Source organism: Anser brachyrhynchus (genome assembly GCF_964034855.1).
Source record: "Anser brachyrhynchus genome assembly, chromosome: 1".
Lineage (NCBI taxonomy): Eukaryota > Metazoa > Chordata > Aves > Anseriformes > Anatidae > Anser > Anser brachyrhynchus.
In genome coordinates this window covers 208725426-208751496 of record NC_137694.1, presented here as the reverse complement: position 1 = coordinate 208751496, position 26071 = coordinate 208725426, and the positions used below count along the sequence as shown (strand labels likewise).

The 26071-nt window shown below is 43.7% G+C and overlaps 1 protein-coding gene across 7 annotated transcripts in view; it reads right to left on the bottom strand.

Annotated features, from left to right (window-relative positions):
- TENM4 (teneurin transmembrane protein 4) overlaps positions 1-26071 on the bottom strand; it is a 1681110-nt gene that overhangs the window by 45899 nt on the left and 1609140 nt on the right. For all 7 annotated transcript variants that reach the window (XM_080576311.1, XM_080576312.1, XM_080576313.1 and 4 more), the window contains 6 exons: positions 24194-24461; positions 21884-22027; positions 20630-20879; positions 17920-17940; positions 10543-10775; positions 1712-1866 (listed from right to left, as the gene is read on the bottom strand). In XM_080576311.1, the coding sequence (XP_080432437.1) occupies positions 1712-1866; positions 10543-10775; positions 17920-17940; positions 20630-20879; positions 21884-22027; positions 24194-24461 (1071 nt within the window). The remainder of the gene's footprint in view (positions 1-1711; positions 1867-10542; positions 10776-17919; positions 17941-20629; positions 20880-21883; positions 22028-24193; positions 24462-26071) is intronic.

Below are 26071 nucleotides of genomic sequence, written 5' to 3'. Positions count from 1 at the left end.
TCCTTTTCTCAGCTCCTGGCCTATTTTAACCCTTCCTGTAGTAAAACATTATAGCCCATGGTTTCCTCTTCAATAATGCATGCCTCCATCCCTTCCAGTGGTCTTTAAGCTCCTCAGCCTTGAGTTAGTATCAAGAGCAGAGTTTATACTGAACCGACAAGGGAATTTTCAATTTCTTAAAAAACACTCCTTGTCAACATTGGCAGCTAAATATTTCATGTCCCAGATAGCCTCAGGGACCTGACAGAAAAGACCCTTCTATGCACTGTAAATAATGAAAAGCTACTTCCCAAGCTGGGTTTTGTTTAGATGTTCATTGCTTTTGTTTGTTTGTTTTTTTCCCCTCATTAATCTTGTCTTTGGTGTGTCTGTCCAGAACATGACTGGTTAATCTGTCCATCACAGGACAGATTAATCTAGGAATGGCTCCTGTAATTTTGTGAAGGGAAAGAAAGAGGCTTTTGCTGATCCATTTTAGCTCATCTCAGAAATGTTTAAGTATGACACTGGTATGCATATAAGCTACATAACTTGACAGAGAATATTTTTTAAAGCCTGAATCCTCAATGGTCTTGTGGTAACTGCCCCTGAAATTCGGATAAAGAAAAAACATGCCTTTAAGATGAGAAACATACTACAAAATGGCCTTTAACCAGCAAAATTTACTTTTATAGAAGGCATGAGAGCTTTTAAACTCATAATTTCAGCTTGTTCATAAATTGCGGACAGTGGGAACCAGTTGCAAAGAAGCAAGAATAACCTTTTCAAATTAGAGAGAAAAACAAGAAGAACAGATTCCATATGGGAGCACGGAAATTATCTAGGTAGTTACAAAAAGGAAACCCCATTGACATCTATTGTGGCTGAATAACAGTACTTAGCCCTCCAGCTATGATCTGTATTTTCATAGGAGAGGGCAACATTCCTCTAGCCAAGCAAACAACGAGTGGCACAAAGGTTTCAAAGGACAGCATCTCGAAACTGGCACAATTTGACAAGTTGGCCAGTGCCCCACAAAACTGAGTGCTGGGCTGTAACAGATTTCTCTTCTGCACTATCCAGAAGCAAAGCAATCAGCAAACTGAGATTTCTTTTTCTCTCTTTTTTTTCCCCTCCACCTTTAAGCAGCAGGACTTAAAAGCCCAGCATGATGGTAGCTGCAACCAATTTGCAATCTGATGCAATTCAAGATTCTTGTTTTCCTGCTGTTGCTAATTTTGGCACCACAGCCTCCAATCAGTATTTCCTAGATGTTAATTTGATTCAGGCCTAAAATTTTGCTGGGCCAAATCAGAATGGAGGGAAGCAATGAAAAAAAAAACCATGGTTTGCTAAGTTATTATAACAGAGCAAAGTGTTATATCCCCACTAAAATAAGTATAGTTGCCTGGCCTTTTTAATTTAAAGCAACTAGTTTCTTGAGAAATGAGCCTAATGAAACCTGCTTTCCCAGGAATCTGTTTCACACGGTTGGGAGCTCTGAAAGAAGTCTTTAAAATCTCTCTCCCCAGCAACTTTCGGAGTTAGGTCTTTCAGTCTTTATAGGAGCTCTCTTTTGACTCAGTAATTTTCATGCTACAGAATATGTAGGGATGTAATTCTCCTTAAGTCCTTATCTCCTTGTCGAAGTTGGGGAGGCACACAGACATGCAGACAAGGTGAATGCCTAGGCTTTTATTCCGCAGAGAACCAAACCAAAGGGTTGTCTTACCTGAGAAATGTCCATGACAGAGTCACAGCTGAGAGGCCGAGCAGATGTCAAGTCATTGGAACCCAGCACTGTTGAGATGATCCCATTCTGATCAATCCGCCTGATCATTGTGCCATCCACAAAGTAAATCAGCCCAAACTTGTCCACAGTGATGCCTGGGGAAGAAAAAAACACATCAGTCAGAAAGGAATAGCAACCTGAAAATATTAGATGAATGGGTCTGGTCTGACTCATGAAAGTGTAAGACTGCTGGTTTGGTTGGGAACAATATATTTTATGGCATTCAAAAAGGATTCTAATAACTACGTGTTCTACGCGTTCAGAAACATGATGCCTTGCTCATGGTATGAATATTAAGCCATGGGCATGAAAATGTTACACTGGGAAACGTTTCAGAGACAGTGATGAGAAAGGCTCTGAAAGACCCACCAGGTCAGTCAAATTCCAGATGGATAAATGTGGAAGGGTTTCTGCTGGGATAATCCTACTCATCTCTAGTAGCTCACCTGTTTCTGAACATTGCGAGGTGATTTATTTCATCGTCCCTTTGTAGACGCATTCCTACCAGTGGACTTGAAGTCTGCCAACAACAGTTACAGACTGCTGATTCTTGTTTCCTCACCTAAAGATATGTGCCATTTCACTTCCCCCTAGGCATCATTTCTCAAGTATTTGTTATGTTACCACAACCTCCTTTAATCCTCTTTATCCCAGGCCAGCTATACCCTGCATCTTTCATCAGAGGTTTTCCTAGTGCTTTACACTTGCTAATTAGACCTCATAGCAGCCTGTGAGTGTGAGCATCTTAATTTTACATGCCGGGAAAATAAGAGATAAAGCAATTTTCACAAGGTCGTAGAGAGTGTTCATGACTAAGGCAGGAATAAGAAGTTAAGGGCCCCATTCACCTCTCTTTTATGCTAGTATAAATTAAAAATAACTCCACAGATACTAATAGAGTCATCCATCTCATCTATCCTACGGTAGCAGAATGCTGCTCAGCATAATATTTAAGTGTCTTCAAGACACTCAAAGAATGTAAAAGAACAGTACAGGAATGGAGAAGCGTGTAACACCCTTTTCTATTCAGGTGAAAACTCTGCTTGGAATATATGAATATTAGGATCTTCCTGTTTGGTTTCTTTCATTAGCAGGGTAGCAGTCACTTGGCAAGAAGTAGACATCTGTATTGTACATGCAAGCAAGTAGCTGGAGGTTTTCCATTTAGCAGAGAGAAATACCCTTCTGGGGTGCAATGCATATCACCCTAAAGCAGATGTCCACAGAAGATTATGCGAATCCTTCCAGAAGCACCTTTTCCTCCTCATTGACTACAAAAGGAGATTACAGCAAGTATTTCCACAGGAAACATTTACAGCATAGACAGATAAAGTTAGTGAGATGAATCTTCTCCATAATGTTTTTTTTGGCTGTCATCACAGTGACAGATATGATAGAAAATCTGTTGCAGACAGAAAGCTTTGAGAATGTTTCTGAGAAGCGACCAGATCTTGTGTTTCTCCAGAATGCTCTGTTACAGCCAGATCCCCTTGTTTGAAACATTTACCCTCCGTCTTCATCCACTGTGAGGTATGCTGTGAATTACAGATGCAGCAACTCACAGATCAAAAGTTTTCGCCTTTCATGTAGCAGGGACTAATCCCCTGATTGCTTTGGAAATTAGAATTATGGCCTTTAGCCAGCACTGTAACTATTGTATGGGCTGGGAGCCACAGAGGTGGATGATACGTGGAAAAATATATCATATTTGGTCATAGAGAAATCTACAGAGGAAATGAAATGGCGCAGAAGATAATCTAGCCTGGAAGTAATGACAAGAAAACCTCGGGATTAAGTCATTGTTTGGGAGAAAGAACAAACTTCTCCATTTTGCTGAGGTAAAAGGAGGGGTTCAGACAGGGCTGCGACCTGTTGAGTCAAAGTCAATTAGGAGTCAGGACACTGCCGTTGCAGATCACTGACTTGAATGGGAGCTGTGTATTTTTGCTGGGAGGTAAAAAATGTGTTTTTTTTTCCTGACTTCTTCACAGCATCTCCCTGCCTGAAGGGCATCACTTTGACCTGGATTGGGTATCTGACCAGCAGAGCAGGAAGGTTTCAGAAGAGCGCCTGGGGCAGTGAGGAGAAAAAAAAAAATTACTTGCTGCTTTTAAGACGAAGTTCATTAATTTTGGAGGGGATTATATGACAGGATTTCTGGGATAATGGATGACAGGAATAAATGATCCAAAAGATTGCTTCCAGTCCTACATTCCAATACCTGCACTTAATTCCTGCCAAGACACGACTGATCTTTGCAAGACCTCGAACGAAGAACCTCAAAGAGGAGTGGCAAGCACCTGTTGCACACCTGAATGCCGCAGGAGAAGCTGCAGCAGTGGTGGCCATTTATTCTTCCTACACAACCCATCAGCTGTATCTTAGCACCTTGTCAAAAGCTACAGAGAGATCTGGAGGAATCTGCATCAATGTCTTGCTTGCATCCATGACTTAAAAGAAGTTGTTTTTGCCTGCCATGAGATCTGTCAGCATCGTGCCCAAGCTGGCACCATGGTCAGTGAGCCAGCCGAGATATTGGCACATCTGCTTGGAAGGTTCCCGCTCCTCTAATTATTTTGCCCACCAAATGGCAAGTTCCTTAAGGTTTGGTGGTGTTTGCTTGACAAGCAGGAGTACAGCTGAGCTCTTCAAGCAATGTGCTGCATGTGCTTTTCAAAAGGAGGCACGACAGAAGGTTCGCTTGGTCTTAATTGTCTTTTGTCAGGCGCAAAAGGCTCTTACCCCGTGTCCCAGGTTCACAACGAGTCTTTTTCAGGGCTCCTGTCCATTAGTCTGCGTGACAGGCCAAAAGGCAGTGAAGGGTGGCAGGCTGGATAATGCGATTTTAAATGAGGCAGAATTTTCTCTCTTAGCTAGTTCCATATGGATTGGATTGGACTTATCAGCAGCGTGTGCTGACAGCCGCTCGGTGCGCGGTGCTGAGCTCTGATGGCTGCTCTGATTAACCAGTTACAGCAATAATAATCCGGGCATTCCTTGGCTCCGATCGGTTGATACAGCACAACTTTATTTTGCATTCCGGCTTAGACAAAGAGCTTGCACAGCCAAATAACTTAAAGTGGGATAGAAAAGTTGCCACTTATCACCCTGCTTGGGGGCGATGGCAGGTGCGTGCATTCCTATCACGGAGCACTTCTCTGCTTATCCCTCCTCCACGGAGCCTAGCAATCTCAATTACCTGGCATTTCCCAGGATGTTCTGCAGGGTAACAAAGTTTTCAGCCTGTCAAAGGTCTAATTCCTTTTTCCACTTGCCCCTCGCACAGCAAATACTCCGGTCCCTTCCTGAGTTTACCTGATTGCCTCGGAATTAAATCGAATTGCAAAGAGGAGCCCTGCTCTCCCCGAGACAAGTGTCTTCGGAGGGACGACTTGCAGAGAAAGAGGCATCTCACAGCTTCTATGCAGCAGATTGTAGAGGTCAGATCAAACTTTTTGATAGGGATTTCTGTGTCTCCTATCTGATTATGGCACAGTTCCAGTGCTGGGAGCTGGAAACGGGCACCGAAACGGGTAATTCGCATGTTACGCATGTAAAGCCAAAGGCCTTGGGTTGCTTTGGCAGAAGGCTCCTCTCATGTTTCCATAGGAACATAAGGGGAATTAAAGACTTTCAGCACACAGCTCGAAGTTCAATCTCACAGCTACTGAGAGAAAACATCTGCTGCCATTAACTAGGTGGTGTTGCAGGTCCAAATTTTAAGCTCCGAGTTATGAAATAGATGCGGTAGGAAATCATGTTGGTTCCTCCTGGATAGTCTACGATCCCGTAAGGAACGAGGGCTGCGGCACCCCGTGCATCGCACCAGTGAGCTGTGCTGGTAGAAAGCTGGGATGTGATGACATTTGCTTGAAATGTCAGGACCTTGTGGCGTGAGGAAGTGACAGTGCAAGGTGCCACTGCAAATACTGGAACACAATGACTCTGCTATAAAAAAGAAACCTCTACAAGTGATTGCATTGCACGTATAGCTCTACTTGGAAAAATAAAAAAGAAAGGGTGGGGAGAACCCTTTTAAGTGAAAAAATAGGTACTAAAGGAATCCAGATTCAGAGCTTTCTTGTCAGGCTGGATGCTGAATAACTGGGTGATAAAATGGCAGATGAAAATCAATGTCAATAAGTACAGAGGAATTCACAGGGGAAGGAGTAAGTCTAACTACCCATATGCAATGACAAGCCGTAAAATAGCTCACAGGAAAAAAAAAGAAGGTGGAATTCCTGTGCAAGTTTTCTGCAATGATCAACTTGGGGCTCTGCAGTGGTCAAGAAAGGAGCTAGAGGACAAGAATGGATTAGGAAAGGCAGGGAGAGAAGAACAACAAACACTCTTCTAGTCTCAAAAAGACAAGACTTCTTCAGACTGTGGCTAAATAAGTCATGGAAATTAGCACAGGATGTCTTCAAAGAAAAAGAATGGGTGTTCAGCGAGGTTTCTCAACAAATTGATGGTGGCATCTAATCACGGGTCCAGGTGCAATCTCTTCAGAAAGCTCCCCAAATGTCAATGACCGGAGTGTTAGCAGGGAAAGGTCACTGTTGTTGCCCCTTTCCCTATGTGTCTTTGCTGGCCACAGTTAGAGACAAGATATTTTGTTCAATCAGCCTCTGATCCTCCCTGAAATAGCCCTTACGTTATTATTTGATGATACAAATTCTAAGTGCTTGTGGAAGGCTGAGTTTCTTCTTATAATTCTGTCAAACCCGAGAACACTTAGCGAACAACTGAGATTTTGTTTACACATTCAGCAGGACGCAGCGAAGGAAGCAATCTGTCCCCAAATCAATTACTGCATTTTGCATTGTTTTTGTGGTGCTAAATGAATGAGACACCCCTGGCCCCAGCCCTGTCCTTTCTGAAACCATCTTCCTATTGTATAGACTTGTCACTGCCGTCTCTCTTAATTGCAGGCTCCTTGGTAATTTCTCTGCCACAACATTTTTTTCCCAAGGAGAACCACTGGTGAGTACTCAGATGAAAACAAATGCTCTGACAAGCTGGAGTTTTAATTTTTCTTTAGATTGCTTGTAGAAGGCGATCGTTATTAGCAGATGATAATTAGAAAGTGGTAACGCTTTAATTTGCAAGGATACATTGAAATTTGCTGGCGTCTGAAAGCTTTGCTGAGCTCTGTGGCAAATGAACAGAGGGATCAGATTGGTTCCTAACAGCTATGATAAACACTCTGATCAAACAACTGCCCCCACTATTTCCTCTGTCGATCTACCTGTCCTGTATTTGTACAGCCTACCTTTATCAGAGAAGCCAAAGATAGGGGAAGAATGAAATTCCAGGGGTGGCTTTTATCCGTCCTAATGTCTTGTGTAAGCCAAAAAGGATTTCTCTCTCTCCAAGACAAGGACCTCTATCCAGAACACACTTTGGAGAAATTATCCCCTCTGAACTGGTGGGAGGCGAGGTGGGAACTGGAAGAGGTGACCAATGTTATGGGGAAAAGGCTCCTGCTCAGAAAGTGGAGAATCACTGTGAGCAGTGATATCTGGGGGCGGCTGTGTCCCTTGGGCTCTGTCACCAGGAGTGCTTCCAGGGCACGTCCAGAGGCTGGTTCGTACAACTCAGACATGTGCACCGACACAGAACGAACCAGCCTTCAAGGTACGAGTTTCCTTCCACGGAAAGAAGAACCAAAAGTTCTACTTAGATCAGATCCTCGATTGGTCCAAGAGGCTGGAGGTAGGCAAAAGCCTATTTTGACACCCCGTGACTGATTCTCCAGTTTTTATGAACTGCTGTTTTTCACCTGGCAGGTTATATTCCTTCAGTATTTTCCAGCAGGCTGCAGATATCAGCTGATTAAAGCATTGTCAAAGTGGAGGCAAGACCTTGTTTCCTTACACCTTTTGAACAAGCTGCAAAGATGTTCTTAAAATACATGGTAATTATCATCAGTTAAAAATTAACTGTAGCCTTTAAAAGTAGAGTCCCATGAAGAGTAGTGATTCTTAAAGAGATGAACTTTCCGAGTCCCGCCCTGGCCAGCTGATATTTCTATAGCTGCAGAATCATTTTCTAATTTCCTCTGGTCCTTCACTCTCCCTGCCAAGAGAGGGGAGCAGAGGGTAGCCTGAGGACTACTGGTTACTTGTGCAATAGCTCATTTTTATTTTGAACTATTATGCAATACCGTCGCACCAAGAAAGAGCAATTGCTGGATGTTTCTGCTAGGATGCACGGTGTAAACAACGCTGACATTACATCGTTAGTGTGAGTTTTCACTGTTAATCATTTACTGAGGTGAATGGGAAGGGACTCGCACCTGCCAAAGCTTTTGTCTCAGCAGACTGCAGACTCAGGCTAGAACCAGATCAGGGTATGCTGTTTGCGAGCTTTCCATCAGGGGTGTGGGCTCTTGGATTATTATTTTCTTGTTGCCATATTGCTTCCTGTCATTTCCTCTTTCACTCTCAATTTACTTCTGTTCTGTGAAATTCCTGAGCGATGAGGAACGAATGCATGCGTTTTGCCGCGGTATGATAGAGGTGGAAGAACAGCCTCCTGAGAGCCTGAATTGCCAACAAGAAGGATTTCAGCGCTGAAAGCTTTGAACTCCAGAGCTCTGTTTCCCATAGTGAATGCAGAAACATAATTCAGCTAAACCTCGCAACCTCCACCTGTGTAGGGAAATGAATAATATTCCTCTTATCTTGTACAAGGGAGAATGGAGGTCCAAAAAAAATTTTTTTTTGGACTGGTCGAACATCAAAGTGGTATAGAAAATTGGATTACGGATTTCTGGATTCCCTGATCTCATGACTCATCTGCTAGCCTGTCTGAATCTCTCTGCCCTAGTCACTTAATTTTCTTTTCACTCAGCCCTCTCATTTCAACGAGACAATTTCTACTCTGCCCACAGGTAGCCATTCCCTTTCTACATCTGTGCCTCTGGCAATACTTCATCCCAGTATAATGGTCACCTCATGGGAGTCTGGAGTGCCTGGAACCCACGCTGGGCCCTTTGAATGTTACGAGGGTAGCAGTTTGGCCTTGAGTGCTCTTTGGCACAGAGCAGGTCTCCCAAGGTAATTTCTTCTGCATCCTGCCAGCAAACAACTAGCTCACATGTAACAACAACAACAAAAATCAGTAGAGCTGACACAAAAGGTCACTAAATCGGTTCGGATTTCTTGGATTCAGTAACCATAATGTCATCTCTATGTCAAGAAAAATAACTTCCCAAGAAAGAGAAACAAGAGCTCAGCTGCCTTCACCCTGCCTGCTCTTTGGGAAGTAACTTATTAGAGGATCCCTGGGTTTTGCCGAGGAGCTGCTTTACAAAGAGCTTGGGATGGGCTTGGAAATCGCTGTGGTAAGGAAGGAGGGAGCTACCACTCCCAGATGCAACGAAAAAGGAAACCTACAGCACACTGATGCTCAAGCCAAGAACCTATAAATAACTCCCCACAATCCAAACAACTGGGCAAGAAGATGCAGAGCACAGCAGGCAAAAACACCACATTTCTAGCAGCATTCCTGCACGGGGGCTCTTCCCTCCTCTCTTCACAAACACTGCAGAAGGTGTGTGTACCAACAGTATCTTCCACCCCAGCTTTACACCCTCTGTGTGTTTTTTTTTTTTTTCATAGGAGCTGTGGACAGCTGGGAGGAACGACATCCTCCATATGCAGGGCTTGTTACCTTGAGATTGCCAGACTGAAGTCTTGGCTACACGCAGGACTGCATATGTTTGGCTAAACCTGTTTTGAACAATTTAGTTCACAGCCATGAAGGCTGTGTGATGCTTTTATTCTGATTTGGCTGTGCCTTTATCAAATATAAGTAAGCTAATCAGGAGAAAGGTGAAGTCATACTGAATTAGACAATTCCTATATCAAAATTAGCATCCACCGCGCTACAACATTTAAGTTAGATGCCACGGTGCCTCATGTCAATGTATAAACCTGAATTTTATGTATCTCTGAGCTATCTGCAGGTTTTGTTGGTATTTTACATATAGCAATGCTAATAGAGTTTGTTTTTCTTTTTTTTTTAATGCCAAGAGAGCCTTAATGAACTGAACATAGGTGAATCCTACCGAGATTGGTAAGGACCAAACACTGCTATTTGGTAAGGAGCATAAGTAGTTAAGCGGGCATAAAATTGATGGGTGGATTTATTCTATTGCTCTTTGCACATGTGCCCATTGCTACACACCTCTGGTCTGGCACTTGTCCCAGTGGACACTTGTCCCAGCCACTCAGTGTGAAGACCAGGACGGTCTGAGAGTGAGGTGCATCTACAACTACCTGAAAGGAAGGGGTGGGGAGCTGGGGGTCGGCCTCTGCTCACAGGTAACCAGTGATAGGACCAGAGGGAACGGCCTCAAGTTGTGCCAGGGGAGGTTCGGGTTGGAAATGAGGAGACATTTCTTCTCAGCAAGAGCGGTCAGGCATTGGGACGGGTTGCCCAGGGAGGTGGTGGGGTCCCCGTCCCTGGGGGTGTTCAAGGCAAGGTTGGACGTGGTGCTTAGGGACATGGTTTGGTGGGCGACATTGGTGGTAGGGGGGTGGTTGGACCAGATGGTCTTGGAGGTCTTTTCCAACCTTAATGACTCTGTGATTCTATTTTTCCAAAGATGAGCCCTTAGGACATGCTTGTGGGTTGGCTTGGGAAGGCCTGCAAAGTCCTGGGTTATTTTCGGATAGGAAAGGAGAGCGGTCCCCAGCATTACTAAACAAGTCCCTTTCAAACAGATCCTGTTAAAAAAGCCTGTGGAGAAGAAGCAGTCTCACCCCTGGGATTTGTAAGGGTAGCGTCGGTGCCTTTGCCTCCATCTCCGCAGCGGGTGTCGTCGAACGGAAGGCACTGATCTCCGGTTCCAGCCAACACCTCTGAATTCTTCACAATGTCCTTCACTGATGTGGTTGACTTGATTTTGTAGATACGTCGGCTGTTGGTGTCAGAGAGGTAGATGGAGCCGGTGATTGGATCTGTGGTCAAGTAATACTTATGAGCTGGGCTGTGGCTGAAAAACAAGGGTATAACGTTATTATTATTATTATTATCATTTGGATGATTTGTTTCCTTACACCAACAAGCAATATAAGAACTTCAGAGAAGAAAAATGCACAGGGCAGACAGACTGGGAAAGTGCAGCAGTGCTGTATTTGCAGTCTCAGTAGAGACGTGTTAACACAGCAGGTTTCTGAGCTATGTCTGTTACCAGTCGCTGTGCGGGGAGTGCTCTCTGGCATGGAGGCCAGCTGCCAAAGGAAAGGGCTCGCTGGCCCAACTCATGCCAGGAACTACTACAGCTTGAGTTCCAATGTCTGGGATTAATTTATTTAACATGGACATAGCCCTGAAACTGGTGTTAGTGCAGTGCCAGACAGTGAAGGGAAAGCACAGGACACTAGACCTAGAAAACAAAGTGAAAAATAAATACAGCTGGCCTCCCGAGAAGGACCCCAGGACAAAAACCCCAAAGCAAACCAAGTGTAAAGCCCTTGAAGATGTACTCTTGAAGATCACTGCACTGGGGCTCAGCTGGTGTTCCTGTGTATAAATCCCACTGACTTCAGCAAAGACCCCAGAGTCCTATCCTGTCCTGGTGGAGATAAAATGTTTGCTGCCACTGGATTCAGCTGGGTCTCAGTGAAGACAGAAACAAAACGGTCCTTGGAGCATCATGCTTTGCCCTAAGTAACAACATGAACCAGGAGAAGGTCTGAGGGATCTGAACGTCAGTCCCCTGTTAAACCTCGTTATCTCACTGCTTCCTTGAACCCAAGAAAGGGTGGCTGATAAAATGGTGTGAGCAGACAGAAAGGTATTTTTTTAGTTCCCTGGCCACGGCACTAAGTGAGCCGAAGACTGGAGAAATGGATAAACCAGCATCTGTTTTAGCAACAACAACCTGATGAATTTAGACACAATTTTAAGAATCTTTCTTTGAAGGATTCTATCTCTGGCTTGGTAAGTCTTTATTTTCTTGAAATTAAGTGTGTACTACCAGCATGTATCGAGCTGCATCTGCTCTAAGCCTGAAACTAACAGATGAAACGTGTGGCACCTGGTGCCTGAAAACAGAGCTCCTTCCTTCTAAGAAAGGCTAAGTCATAATTAGAAGGAGTATGAAAAATTCTCTCCTTTTCTACAGAACACCTCAAAAATGTCCAAACCCATCAGCTAACTAGAATTCATAATAAATGTACGGGCCATAGTTCAACATTTTGCACTTAGTGCAATGTTCCAGGAGAAGCTGCTTAGAAAGCCAAATGTCAATCACAGTTAACTCTGTCCCTTGTATTAAGAAATTTCCTCCCTCCTTCAACCTTTATGTTAGGAAAATTAACCCCTCTTCAGGCACATAAAACCCACTGAATTATTGTCAGGTTTAAAAAGCCATAAGTTGGTTCTTCATTCAAATCACTTAATACTTTGGAGGGAAAAAAGGAAAAAAAAACCACCTTTCTGATTTATTCTAGAATATCCCCTGTGATTTATCCTATTAAAGTCTGAACAGATTTCATCTCCACAAATGACACTGATTCTTGCTAAATAAAATGCTCTGACCTTCAAGACAGCTCCAGCCTGACAGTTCAGTCTCCATCTGTATTCCCTCCCAATGACAGCAGGCTGGGAGGGCATTATTTCATTTACCTGCATGTCACTCACACGAAGCAAGTGGCTTCAGCCCTGGTGGAAGAAGTTCCCGGTGGGAATCCATCCTCCATCCTGATCCTCGCATTTTCCACTGACTGTCCTAACAATGCTCAGCTGAATGTCATCAGCCAGCTTTGGAGCTGTTCCTAATCTCCGTTTTGCACAGGAGGTGGACAAAAGGAGGACGTTTTTAATGGCACTTTGCAATTCTTTAGCATCTTGGAAAGCGCAGATAGCTCTTGCTGAGTCTTACAACAGGCCATTTGAGGATGGGTAAAATCAAATGATTTCTCCAAGATGGAAAAAAATGGTTGCAGAACTACAGGTTCCTGCTTCCCCCTCCCAGCACTATCATTGTAATTTATTTTTGGATTTCACAGCCTCACTCTGGTGGACTTTTTACTGATTACAACCTGTGAAAGTGCGAGATCTTAAACTTTTTCCTAATTCCAGCTCTTGTGCAGAATGAGCGCTGAAGTGAATACTGGTTTCCTTTAACCACTGATCAGAGAACCAGGTAAAAGTGAAATAACCATCCAGCAGAAAAGCTCAATGGTCCTTCCTACCTGAATTAAGTAAAAAACTGTTGCATTAACCTAATACTTGGAGTAGATGCTGGTAACCCAAGGTGAGTTTTATTAATGAGGTCCTGAAAATAGGCTCCTCAAAAAAGTTAGGGGTGAATTCACAGTTCGCATCATTATGCATTTATGATTAAAAAATGAGCTCTGAGTGGTTATTTATTTAATCCTTTGCACAGCTGGATACTACAGAGACACACACATCTTTACTAGCAAATGTACCTTGGAAGAGGTGGAGAGAGAAACTTCTGTTTATTAAACTACTTATGGGACAGTAATAATCTTGGGTCACTTAAAACCTATTCTGGATTTCAGCCGGTGAGCTGATAGTGAAATCCTATGGCATGATTACCTTTCTATATCTAATGTTATTAACGGTACAGGCAGCCCCAACACAAGCTCTGCCTTTTCAGCTGTGTGAGCAATAGCAAGCACTAGCTCGTTTTTATCAACTAGACTTATTTTTACTAGCATGGCTTATCATGGTCTCCTACACACTGCTCCGTGCATAGGGCTTTTGTGTGTGGGAAGGCTTCCTTGGATGGCTTACGTGATGGAGTATTTAAGCTGGAGTGCTTTGGAGCAGGGCTGCTCAAATGCAAACTGTTAAAAAATGAACAAGCTGCAGTTTTACCCCACCAGCTTTGGCCAACAGTTTTCACCACTGTACAGGGAAGGTGTCGTGTTCTGCCCTCGCATGAACCGCGAAGCGTTAGATGCTGGAGCTTTTGTTTAGCACTTTGAGATCCTTCAGGATGAGAGATGCTAAATAAACATACCGTGAAAGTACTGTAAAAAAAAAAAAAAATCTGTAAAAGTTCCCAACCTGCTTCCCTTCATCTGTGATAACGCATGAGCTCTGGAGCCAGGAACACGGAGGCTTTGCTTTTTATTTAAAGTCACAATCAGAAGGCAAATCCAAGGGGCAAATTGGACTGAACTGAGCAACAACTGAAATAAATCTGCCTGGGGCAAAGCAGAGAAGATTTTTGGGTTTGTTTTCTTTTATCCCCTCTCGTTGCTCAGTTAGATAAAGGAGCAAAACAAAAGACAGGATTTTTTACTGCTCAGAAGACAATCAGTTACAGTTTTTGTAGCCTTAGAGTATTTATCCCCCATATTGAGACTGCCACCACTGGAAACGGGCTGTGGAGGGAGAGAGCTGATTTTCTATTCAGATTGTTCCTTTTGCTATTAAGATTTTTTAGAAGAAACTCTGAGCACTGCATTGATATTTTAATTCCCCAGAGCAACAAAACAGGATGGGGATGCTGGGATGGGGTGGGCTGATCCCTAGCTGAAAACAGGCTCTTTAGTGGGTAATAGCAGGCACAATGGTGTAATCACTGGGAGCAGTCTCATAAGCAGAAGTTATGAGAAGTTAACCAAAGTTAAACGAAGGTGAAATGACTTTCCTATATACCTGATGTGCTGAGAAAGCACAGGGAAATCTTTCAAATTCACAGTGACCCCAGTGGGTTGGGGTTGCATATAGGCTGTCCCATACATCTGCCTTGTCCCCTTCCTTTTTTCATTCTCATTCTTAGGACAGGATAGTGCCAGCACCATCTGGGAAGCTCTGCAGATAGCTTAAGGGATTCTAACTCCATTTTAAAGTGCTTATGCCTTACATGATTCCTAGCAGACAGATAAGGGGAAGGAAAGTGATAAAATATGGGGTGAATAGGCAGACGTGGCACTCATCTGGATTGCTTCTGCAGTACAACGATAGGCGTAGAGCAAAGGTTGTCATTATTCCCTTGGGTGCAAAGTCCATGGTCTGCAGGAGCCTCCTGCTCCAGCATGGGAAGCCAGTCTCTAAGGAGTAAAGCTGGGAAAAAGGACATGGTCCCTGGATTGAGCAGGTTACCTACATCAGCACAGCAGACTGCACCTTTTTGTTGGTTTCTGTTCATCCCCCTGAGCTTCAGATGTCTCCAAGGCAGATGCTTACATACAAACCGTCTGCCTTAACTCCTTTTACAGCTGATGGAGAGAAATAGCAACTTTTGAGGTGTGATTCATCTGACATTTTCACCGTTTGTGTTACGAGATGACCTGCATCTTAGTTTTTCAGATGCGAGGCCATCTCCCACCTCCTCTAAATGACAACTGCTGCTAATGGCAGCAACGTGGCTCTGAGGTCACCTGAGAGGAGCAGTCACAACACCCAAGTTAGTTATCCATAACAGCTGATCCGAATACAGCCCCGGTGCTTTTTTGGATCTGATGCCTCCGTTTCAAGCACATGAAATCACCTCCGTAAAACTTTCTGTGCTAGCTGCCCTCTTCCCCTCTGAGCCTCGCTGGCCACATGCGTTTGCTGGTGACTAAAGAACTGCTGAATTCCTGCAGCCAAGAGTTTTTGTTCAGAGGGGCTGTTTCCATGGCTCCATGCTAAGCACCCTGCAGCTTGCAAACAGAGGATTTTATTATAGCTTGTGTGAGGTACTGGTCTTTTTTCTTTTTTTCCTTTTTTTTTTTTTTTCTTTCCCTGGGTGACATTCAATAGATTAGCACATAAGGAGGCCACACAGTGCAGTGAGCTGAATTTACACTTGGCCTTTTAGTGTTTTCAGTTTGCGTGCGATGCCCAAAGCTCTTCTGGTGTCGCAGGCTGGATAATAAAACTTCACAGCAATGCTGTAAGCCAGGCCATGGACTGCAAAGGACTTTTGATCTGAACCTAGGGCAGTTTTCTCAGGCGTCTCTTTTTGCCACTAATTGTAGCTTCGTCTCTCTGAGGTATGGATGGAAACAAGAAAGGAAGGATATGTTTAAGTGTGGCCACTTTTTGCACATCTGCAAGACAGAAATGCTTCACTGCCCTCCATGTTTCTGCAGAGAAAAGGTAATGCCAATTAACTGCAAATTGTTATAGCCATGCTTGGAAAAGGTCTTTAGCTTCTGTTGGCCCATCAAGACAGGTCCATACACATAGCCATAGGGGAATAAGTTCATATTCATCTATTATTGAATGACAAATGGGGGAAAAATTGGGATGCATTGCTATTTCACGATGATTTCTGGGTTAGCTGATGTTTCTGTGTTGGCCCACAGCCTTTCTGGCTGTTATAGAGATGGATCTCAGCTACCTATGCCATGCTGTAGAGCTAAGCCTCTTAGTCGGTAGCTCTAGCACCTCTGGAGAACAAGCTCCAGAGATCCTTCTCCCTGAAACAAGGAAGCTTTTGCATATGGATCGCAGCTTTTCCAACCCACTGAGGTTTGCTCTGTGGATCTCACCCATTGCAATTATTGCCTGCCAATGATGTCAAGGTTAGGGCCCTCTGGAGCTCAAAGCTAGGACTACACCCACTCATTTCTTCGTGGCTCAGGGATGAAGAGGCTTCCTAACATGACGTGCTATGGCAAATGACACAGAGCAGCTGCTAACTCACGTGGATGACTCTCTTAATGTAGTCTCAGAAGGGAATACACGATCTAGAGCTCCTCATCTCTTCCTCCGCCCTTACTGGTTCCCTTTAGACTGCATTGGAGTAGGAATGCCTTGGCTTGATGTCATTTCATTTCTTATTTTTCAGGAATTGCCTACAGGCTGAAGCCCTGCCAACTTCGTATAGCTCTGGTGGCATCTGCAGCATTTGCGGCCAGTCCATATATCTTGACTCAGTGATTGTCTTCATATAATAAAAACATTTCTTGTAACAGCTCTTCAGCTGCTGCCCTTCACTGTCAAAGCAGGTGCACTTTAGTGGCTGTGTATTTCTAGGTCATTAAGGATACAACCTGGCTGTTCCAAAGAGAAATGAGTTTTTCTGTTGCCTTCGAATGATGTGAAAGAGAAGCTGGGGTCTGGAACTCAGCCTGATGAAGACAGTCAGTGCAAAGGTCTTGTGTACCAACCTCCCAGCCCAACTAATAGACCCCTTGGGCCAGTTCATTATACAGGGGAAGCTCAGCCTTTCATTAATGTTTTGGCAATAAGACAAAAAAACACTTTCTACTCTATTGCATTTCCAGGCATGCAGATAAAATGAACATTTCTGGTTTTGCACAGCCTCTATAAAATCAAAGAAACGGTAAATAAAAAGCACGTAGCACAAAAAATCCCCAATCCCAAATGCAAAAAGAAAACTAAACCAAAAAAAAATCCCAACTCCACAGTCTAAGCTTCTAATTTAGAAAGCATCTGGGGAGAAGGATGGGAAACTTGTCAGAGCCAGAGAAGTCCTTGCAAACACAGGCAGTGACAGGAGGTTGACATCTTCCTGAATGCAACTGATTGGATCAAACCCACTGCAACTCCAGTGAACCCGAGTGACAAATATTCTTAGTGACAAAGCTCCAATTTAGGAGTCTGTCTTTAATGTTGTTTTCTTGTCATTACTCTTTTTCTTTTTTATTGCATTTCCTGGCTAAGGTTCCGAGTTGCACTACCTCCTATCTGAGCCTGACACACTTTCACAAAATGCAAAGGCTCTCTGTGAAGAGCGCAAGCTGACAGAGTTACAAAACCTTACTTCGCTAGATGAGTGATGCCAGGGTACTCCTGGCCCTTCATTTTGTCCATTGCACTCTCCAAAACTCAAAGGGAAGACACTTCACCCTATTAAGATTATTTCTCCATCAAAGTTCTCCAAGCGACCTGTATCCTGGCGGTGCCTTCTCTTTACTTGCTGAATTCCCACCTGCTTTTCCTTCCACCCTCCTCCTCCTGTTACCCTGCTTCTTGTGTCTGTATTTCCTCTGTCTGCAACTGCAACTGATCCTGCAGAAGTCTGTGCGATTCTGCTCTGTGATTAATGGCTTCCCATTCTGATGACTGATCGCCTACGCCAGTTTTAATCACACCAGCTTCATTTCCTCTTGAATCATCTGGAAATGGCACTCATGGCTTACTGTGTAACAACATGCAACAAGACAGGGAGCGGCATAAGAATTCTCCACTGGTTGGCTTACCTATGTCTGAAATCTTTATTTCTGACAGAAGACAGGAAAGCAGGGAATAGAAGAAAGAATGAGGTGTTAGCGGCTCAGTTTGAAGCATTATTAGCAGATTGAAAACTTGACAGTAACTGTATCATACAATGCAATAATAAATAAAGACTTAGCTGGAATGACACTGATATATTTTATATTGGATATTACTTGTCAGCGAGCTCACTTATGTATCGCTGCATATCACAAAGGAAGTGCGATCTCACCTGCTTGGAGTTATCCACTTATGCAAAAGATAGGACCAGGCAGACTTTATCATACAGAGCAGTGCCGAGCTAAATATATGTAGATGCAGATATCTTCACAGCTTTTTTCACTATCCTCAAAGCAATACCTTGTGATTTACAAAGATAACTTTACAGTTGCATAGTTGTGGGTGGCAGTTCATTGCTGTAAACTCATGAACTCCAGCCCAGAAGACTGAAATTATGCCGAGCTGGACGTTTTTCATGGGGCTGGTTATAACCATGCCGCAGTTATCTGTGACCCACAATGCATTTGCTTTCCTCTCTGCAACAGAACACTACACGCAAAAAAAAAAAATAAAAAAGAAAAAAAAAAGGAAAAAAAATCCAAACCCAAAGCCAAATCATGAGGGTGTTAATCTCTGCAGAGATGCTGATTTGAGAAGACACAAGCAAACTCCATTTAGTACAAAAGCAATGGCTTTCCTCCCCAGCTTTTAGTCAGCCTGCATCTGAACTCACTTACTTTATAGCACACCAAAGTGAAGAAATGTTTATTAGATCCAGTAACCTAAGTGTTTGCACAGATGAAGCAGCAATCGTTCCAGCAGATTTAAATCTGGAGTAAATTTAACTTTGTGGCTCTACGCAAAAGCAAGCAAGGCCACTCTGTCAAGGCTTCCAATTTTCTCTTTTCCAGTCAGGAAATACTCTGCAAAACCTCCGCTGGGTCTGGTATTTCCACTGACAATGAAACAGGGATCAGGTTTTCAAAATTGTACTTCAGGGAATGAGATATTAATCCCAGTGAGTTGCAGTGGGATTTGGGCCCCAAATCACCTGGGCTCTTCTAGAAATCTCACCTTTGGTCATTAAAATAACTTTCTGGCACTGGAAGAATAGTATATTCTTTAATATGGACCAGCACAGAAGATTTATCCCATCTTCTTGCCTTATAAATACGAGAGAGATTATGTATTTGTATATCAAATAAATGAACAGCATGAATCAGCTTTTTGCTTATTTACTCAAAAGGTACTCCAGCCCTCTGGGATGTGACTGTACACGTCATTGTGGGCTTCACACAATGAATCCTGAGTTTGTGGTCTTTCTGTGGGCAGAGCAAGACACCTATTCTGTAAGTGTCAGCCTTGAGATAGCTGTCTGGATTTTTTTTTCTCATATGCCATGATCTACAATGACAGTTCTGCATGCCAAATTAGGCCTTCAGCAAAGTCTTGTGGACCTAATGCCTATGGTGTGTTTGTAAATGAGGGACTAAAAGGATCTTAGAAACCAATTCTGCTGCAGTTCAGCCCTTCCATTTTCCACCTGTGGCCTTGTGGAGCAAATGCAAATACAAAATGCCGTATGGGATCCTGCTGCTCTAGTAAGCTGTAACGGGACCTCCCGCATGGCAGTCCTGGCAGAAATGGGGCCTTACTTTTGTCCCCAGAAGACAGGATGTTAAAACTGAGTATAGCGGGGAGATTCGTACTTTCTGGGAATTCTCTTTCAGGCCAGACCTTGAGAGCTAAATGGGAATGTGAACCTTCCTACAATGTTAACTTCATACTGAGATCTCAGAAATTTAGGCCAGGTCCTTCAAGCAGAGAGGTCTCATTCAGAAACACTGGTTTAACTCCAGTGATGTTCCTGGGGTGAGTCTCATCTGGCCACATGAAGGGTCCAGAAGCAGGCTGTGGTGCATCGAAGCAGGAAGTGTTTTTGTTGTGGAAATTTTGCAAATGAAAAATATCACCACTGATGTCAATATGAAATTTTGTTTCAGTCACAGTCTATTTAATTTCCTCAGAACTTGTGATAAATTTGTAATGTTCCCTCCCCTTCCTTATTTTTAATGAATGTTCCTTAACAAGCCTCACTATTTCTCCTTATATATTTTTTTCCTTTGTTATTTAGGATAAAAGGAAATGCTTCACTCATTTTAAGATGATCCATCTATATTTTCACCCTGACACAGCTGTTCAGTCGGAGACTGCAGGGAACTGATACATGTTTGTCCCTCAAAAACAACTAAAAAAGCCCTGAATCTGTGACTCCCTGGGTGATCATCCTGTCTTAAGTATGAATGATCATCTGTCCTGATTAACCTCTACATATTGTCATCAGTGCTGTGTCCTTCCACGTTTAGGTTATCCCGGAGGCTGGTTGTTAATTTTAAGAATTCCCACTGGTCTCTAACTAGACTGAAGGGGAGACATTAACACAGTTTGATTCAGCAGCACAAAAATGTGACAATATTTTTGGTATATGACTCAATTCTGGAAGAAATCTTGCTAGGCTGATGTTTCTCTGGTGTAAGTCAAAATCAGCAGAGTTGCAGAAGAGGCAAATCTGGGCAGCTCTTTTTTCTTTTTTCTGTTTTAGTGTTTTTTTATTAAAGGTTTTGCTTGTTTTGGGTACGCAAGATTTGTGCACAACTTAATGGCATAATTATAACAGCCACATGCAGCACAGGGTACCTTAACTCCAGTATGTTGGTGACATTGCCAGAGGGAAAGATTCTTCGGATGTAGTTGAAATCTCCGACGTAAAGACTTCCATCAGACCCACATGTTAGGGCAACAGGAGCCAGGAGTTTGTTCCCATCTGCAAGCCCATTGCAGCTTGGACAAGAAATGCTACGTCTACGGCCGTTGCCCATAATACTTCCAATTACAGGCGGCTGCTGGGAAATAAACTGGTTTTCCCCGTTTCCTTTATGCAGGATGCCTAGAGAGAGAAAGGAGTAATAAGGAAATTAAGGGTAACACAATGGCACTGCTGGATGCCAGCTGGGGAAGCTATCAAGTGGCAAGGGGGTGTATCATCACATCATATTTTTTTGTGATGGTTTCAAGGAGGGCCCCCTTATCTGAAGTAAGCATTTTTTATACAGCCCCATTACATTTTTTGCAAAATAAAAGTATAGAGGGAGAACAAGACCGTCTTTACTTTTGAATGAAATACACTTTTCAGCATCTCATGAATTTTCACCTTCCTTTTCTGTCCCTCTTTGCTCTGTAATTTGCAGCCTACCAGGGAAAAAAAATCACATAGCTCATGAAAAGATAAGAGACAAAAAAACATGGTGCATTCTCTAGAGAAATGTTTCATCTGCAAAGCTCAGAGGAGCTCTGCTTATGTTCCTTATAAGTGTAGTGTTTTCAGCAGTGGTGTGGGATGAATTTAGATGTTTGCTCCCATACCACTGCTATCATTCAGAGAGAGACAGTGCTTCCATCTTTTGAATGTATTCAGTGGAGGCTCATCAGCCTCCAAACCTTCCTTAAGCAGTCCTGAGCTCCCTTCAAGGACTCTGGCACCTTCCATTTTCCCTTATAACCCACAAAGCCTCTCATTTCTGCAAGTACATTTGCACGTTGCAGGATGTGTAGGGGTGGATTTACAATCAATGGAAGGTCCAATCTGAATTCACTCCCCTTATTTATTTAAGGAATATTTTCCTTGTTAATCACCTTCTTTTAAGACACTGCAAAGTTAGAGATGCCTACATGTTTCATGGGCATTCATTTGCTTCACCACGGTCAGCTCCTCTTGGATTTACACACACAGCATTGCTCCTAAATGCAAGTTACTATAAATAATCTGTTGTTAGCATACGTGGTAGAGTACTTGTGTTGGTCAGGTTTCTATCCTTTCCGTTTCTTGAATTCTTCATGATGACATGAAGCAACAGAGCATTATTCTCCTGTTATGTGCTACAGTCAACCTACCACTTTGTATGTTGAGGGCGTGGTGCTTGTCCAGGGACCATCCTCCAAGCTTGGAAGCATCAATTTCATAACCCTGAAGCACAGCCGTCCTCTTCTCCCACAGGATCAAGTCAGGACAAGATTCATACTCATAACCCACCGAAACTGTGAGCAAGAGGGAAACAAAAGACCCCCCCTAGGTTAGTAACCTGGAAATGCACAATCAGCACACACAGAATTTCAGCTGAGCAGGGGTAAGAACAATTCTAAGTGCAACTACCTATTTCATTTAAAATGTCATAATCATAATGTGGAGTCTTAATATTTCCCACTTTAAAGACCATCCTGCATTTAAAAAGGTCAACACAGTTGTAGATGTTGGGCAAATGTGCTAAATATTTAAAAGGCGCTGTTTTAAAGACATATCTTAAAACATGGCTATTCTAGAGCGTAAAATAATGCTGGGCTCCTAAATGGGAGCATTTTACTCCTATCTGCTATCTTTGATGTAAGACTACACGTCAGGAATTTGCTAAAAATCATGGTTTCACTTGGAAAGTAAAGACATACAAATGAAGCGAGGGACAGTGAATCCCTCGAAGACAGCAGTCTTAGACCAGGTTGACTTGTGGTCATTGTTAATGTCAAACGGGTACACAGCAAAATGTGGTTTGACTTGCCATGATGTCTAATCAGAGTCTTTCAGGAGTAACTCTGCTGAACGTACTGGAATTACTTAGGAGTAAAATGATGTCAGTAGAAGGAGAATCACGTTTTTGACAGAATATTTATTTTCTCAGAAGCGCAAGACCCAGTTTCATTGGTCTGCTTTTCTTCTGCCCTACCAGATCTTTTCAGTACTAACAGCTGGAGCAGAGCAGAATTGTAAGTTCTGAACAGATGAAAAGCAATTATACAGCTCATTTTTTGCCAGAAAAAAAAAGTCTGGTATCCTGAAAAGTGCTGAGCACTAAGTGAACTCAGGATCCCCCATCAAATATCACCCTTTGCAGGTTCACACAATATCAGGGGAAGCTGTAGTTCAGGAAATGAAGACTTGATATTTTCCACTCTGCTGGTGGATGTAATCACTGGAAGCCTGAACGCTGATGTCCTCAGACCTGCTTGTGTACCCTGGGGCTGCAGAGCTGCATCATGGAGTGATGCATCACCTGCTCATCTAGCATCTTGAAGAGCATGTAAACATAATATTTCAGTATGTAATATGAAGACATGCTGCTTATTCTGGGCTCCAGACTGTGTAAGGTTCAGCATGTTGTATCACCCAGCCTACTCGAGGCAGCTGAGTACAAGGAAGGCACCTCTTCTCCCTCTTAGAAAACATCTCCTCTAAAGAGACTTATCTTCTGTGGGGCTATAAAGCACCAGGGAACAATCCTTCTATCGACAAGAGCTATATTTGTTAGTTTGGGATCTCTCCCATGCTGCTAATATCATTGACTTGGCATCCTGAAAGGCTGCCTACACTCTGCTGAAGACCTATACATAAATTTCCCCTGGCTGTTCATCAGATAGGAAAGAAAAACTGCAGAGCAGCATCATCTTACTCACTGCACACTCAAAATACCCTGCTCCTTCCAACATCATTGCACAGGGCTCACTACGTGAGGTGTGGGATGGCAGCAGGAAGTGGAAAGAAGCATGTCTCTGCATGGATATTATAGCCACAGCACAGCTTCCTGCTGCAGTGAGGACTTACGTTCCGTCCCTGCAGAATGGAAGGCATGGGCCATACTGCTTGGTGCTGTGGATGTGGCACGTAGAGTATGCAGAGCCCTTCCATCCTCTGCCCTGCAGCTTCTGACAGTCTTTTGCAGATGTAAGTGACTGCACGAGGTACAAAGGAGAAGAGCATCACGCCTACAGCATCCCAGCTTGGGATGACACTCTTAAAAAGGTAATAAATGGGAAACTATAAGATCAGGGTAATCCTGAAGGTCAGACAGAAGGAGGGGAAGAGATTAAGACTCAGTTCTAAGGATTTATTTCAAAGAAGTGCTGACAGATTTCAGCTGTAGGTGAGAGTTAGCCAAATGCCTCTAGTCCCAGCTCATTCCTTCTGCATGGGTATGATGGTAGCAGCTCAGGACGTATGCTGGGCCAAGAGCCAGAGAATAGATAAGCATTCATCTGCTGGGAAAATGTGTGCTGTCTGAACATCTGGGCCCAATCCTCTCCAAGGAAACAGCAGTGAACCAGCAGGGACCATTTTATGTGTTAGCAGTTGGACCATAACAGTCTTCGACAACGTTTGTGCATTGCCACTCACCTGCTTCAAAAAAAAGAGACACAGGCCCTGGGGTCACTTACCAAAAGCTTCCGAAAGCCCATACACCTTCTGGCTGTAGACATCTGTCTTATCCCAGATGAAATAATAGGACAGGTCTGGAGCAGCTGCAAACCACTTTCTGAAGAGGCGCCCCTCGACGGCCACCATGAGGTGGACTTTCATGAGGTTGAAGGGGATGGTGGGGTGGGTCATGCTGATCCTCAGGACTGATTTGTAGCCAGCTGTGCGACTGCTCAGGTAACTCACTTTTATTTTACTACCGGAAACGTTAATCTCCTCCTGTAGAGCCTGTGGAAAAGCAATCCAGGAGTGTTAAATCAGCTCCGAGCAGACAGGAAATGGCAGTGAAGCTGCAATTAATCAAACACACCTTTATACAAGCTCTGGTAGACACGTCTAAAAAAGCACACCTAGTAGGCATCAATTATAAAATCAGATTTATAATTTATAGAGTTAGTTCTGGAAGCCAGGAATGCCTCCTCTTTCTCCATCTCTGTTACATCGGAGAACAGCAGTAGTGGGCGACTGCTGCTGTGGGGAAGCTACTGGGCCTATAGGCCCAGTGCTTGGTGGGAACACCTGGAAGAAGTGGTGGGTGATTGTGGTGGGTGACTCCCTGCCAGGGCACCTATCTGCTGACCCGTCCTCTTGTCTAGAGAGAATTGTTGCCTGCCAGGGGATCAAATATGATGCATCATGGTAAAAGTGCCAAGGGTTCTCCATGCATTGGACTGTTACCCTCTGTGGCTATTCCTCTAGTGATACTAAGGGAAAATTGGAAACTATCAAACAGGATTTTAGAGCTCTGGGGATGGTGGTCAAGGATCTGGGAGCTCAGACATTTTCTCCTCAATCCTTCCAGGGAGGAGGGAGGATGGGAGGAGGAGGAGACAAATTTTCCAGGCTGCGCCGCTGGTGTTGGCAACAGGCTTTTGGTTTCTGTGACCATGGGACCCTGTTTAAAGATAGACAACTGATGGGGAGAGATGGGATCCACCTCACTAAGCGGCACACGTGTCTTTGCCAACAGGTTGGCCAGCCTGGTAAGGAGGGCTTTAAACTAGGAAAGATTTGAGAAGAGAGTTACAGAGAGAGGGTAGTCAGCAAAACACGGCTCAAGTTGGGGTGCCTCTTGTGGCAGTACATATGGGACACATGGAGCATCCTCTTTGACCCCTCCTGGGAAACCTACATGCTCGATTACCTCTCTGAATTGCCCATACAGTGAAATACACAGCATGGGGAATAAACAAGAATTAGAGACCTGTGTGTGGTCACAGGACAACGATCAGATTGCAGTTCCAGAGACATGGTGGGATAGCTCGCGTGATTGGAATGCTCTCATGGATGGCTACATGCCTTTTGGGAAAGACAGGCCAGGAAGGTGAGGTGGTAGAGCTGCTTTTTATGTGAGAGAGCAACTGGAATGTATCGAGCTCAGCCTACGGATGGATGAAGACATGGCTTAGTGGGTGATATTGGTAGTAGGGTGATGGTTGGACCGGATGATCTTGAAGGTCTCTTCCAACCTTAATGATTCTAGGATTCTATGATTCCAAGAGTGAGTCAAGAGTTTATCAGTAAGTATCTTGTTTAAGTCTGTGTTTACAATGGGACTCGTTGCTAAAAGGAGTCCCTGGACTCATGGCGAAAGGAGCTTGGTGTCTGAGATGTCTCAAGCCCAACAGTATAGCTTCCATTTTTTCTATCTTGGTAGGCTTCTGTAGTTGCTAATCTTCGCCTCCTGGCTTTTTCTTCCAATAAAATATCAAGCCCTTGGCATGTGGATTGTATCCTCATGGATGTTCCCAAGTCTTGACCATAACCTGCCATTCTCCCATGTCACTAATTGTGCTCCCATCCTCCCTCCTCTGGCCATATCTCATTTCTTCCCCTTT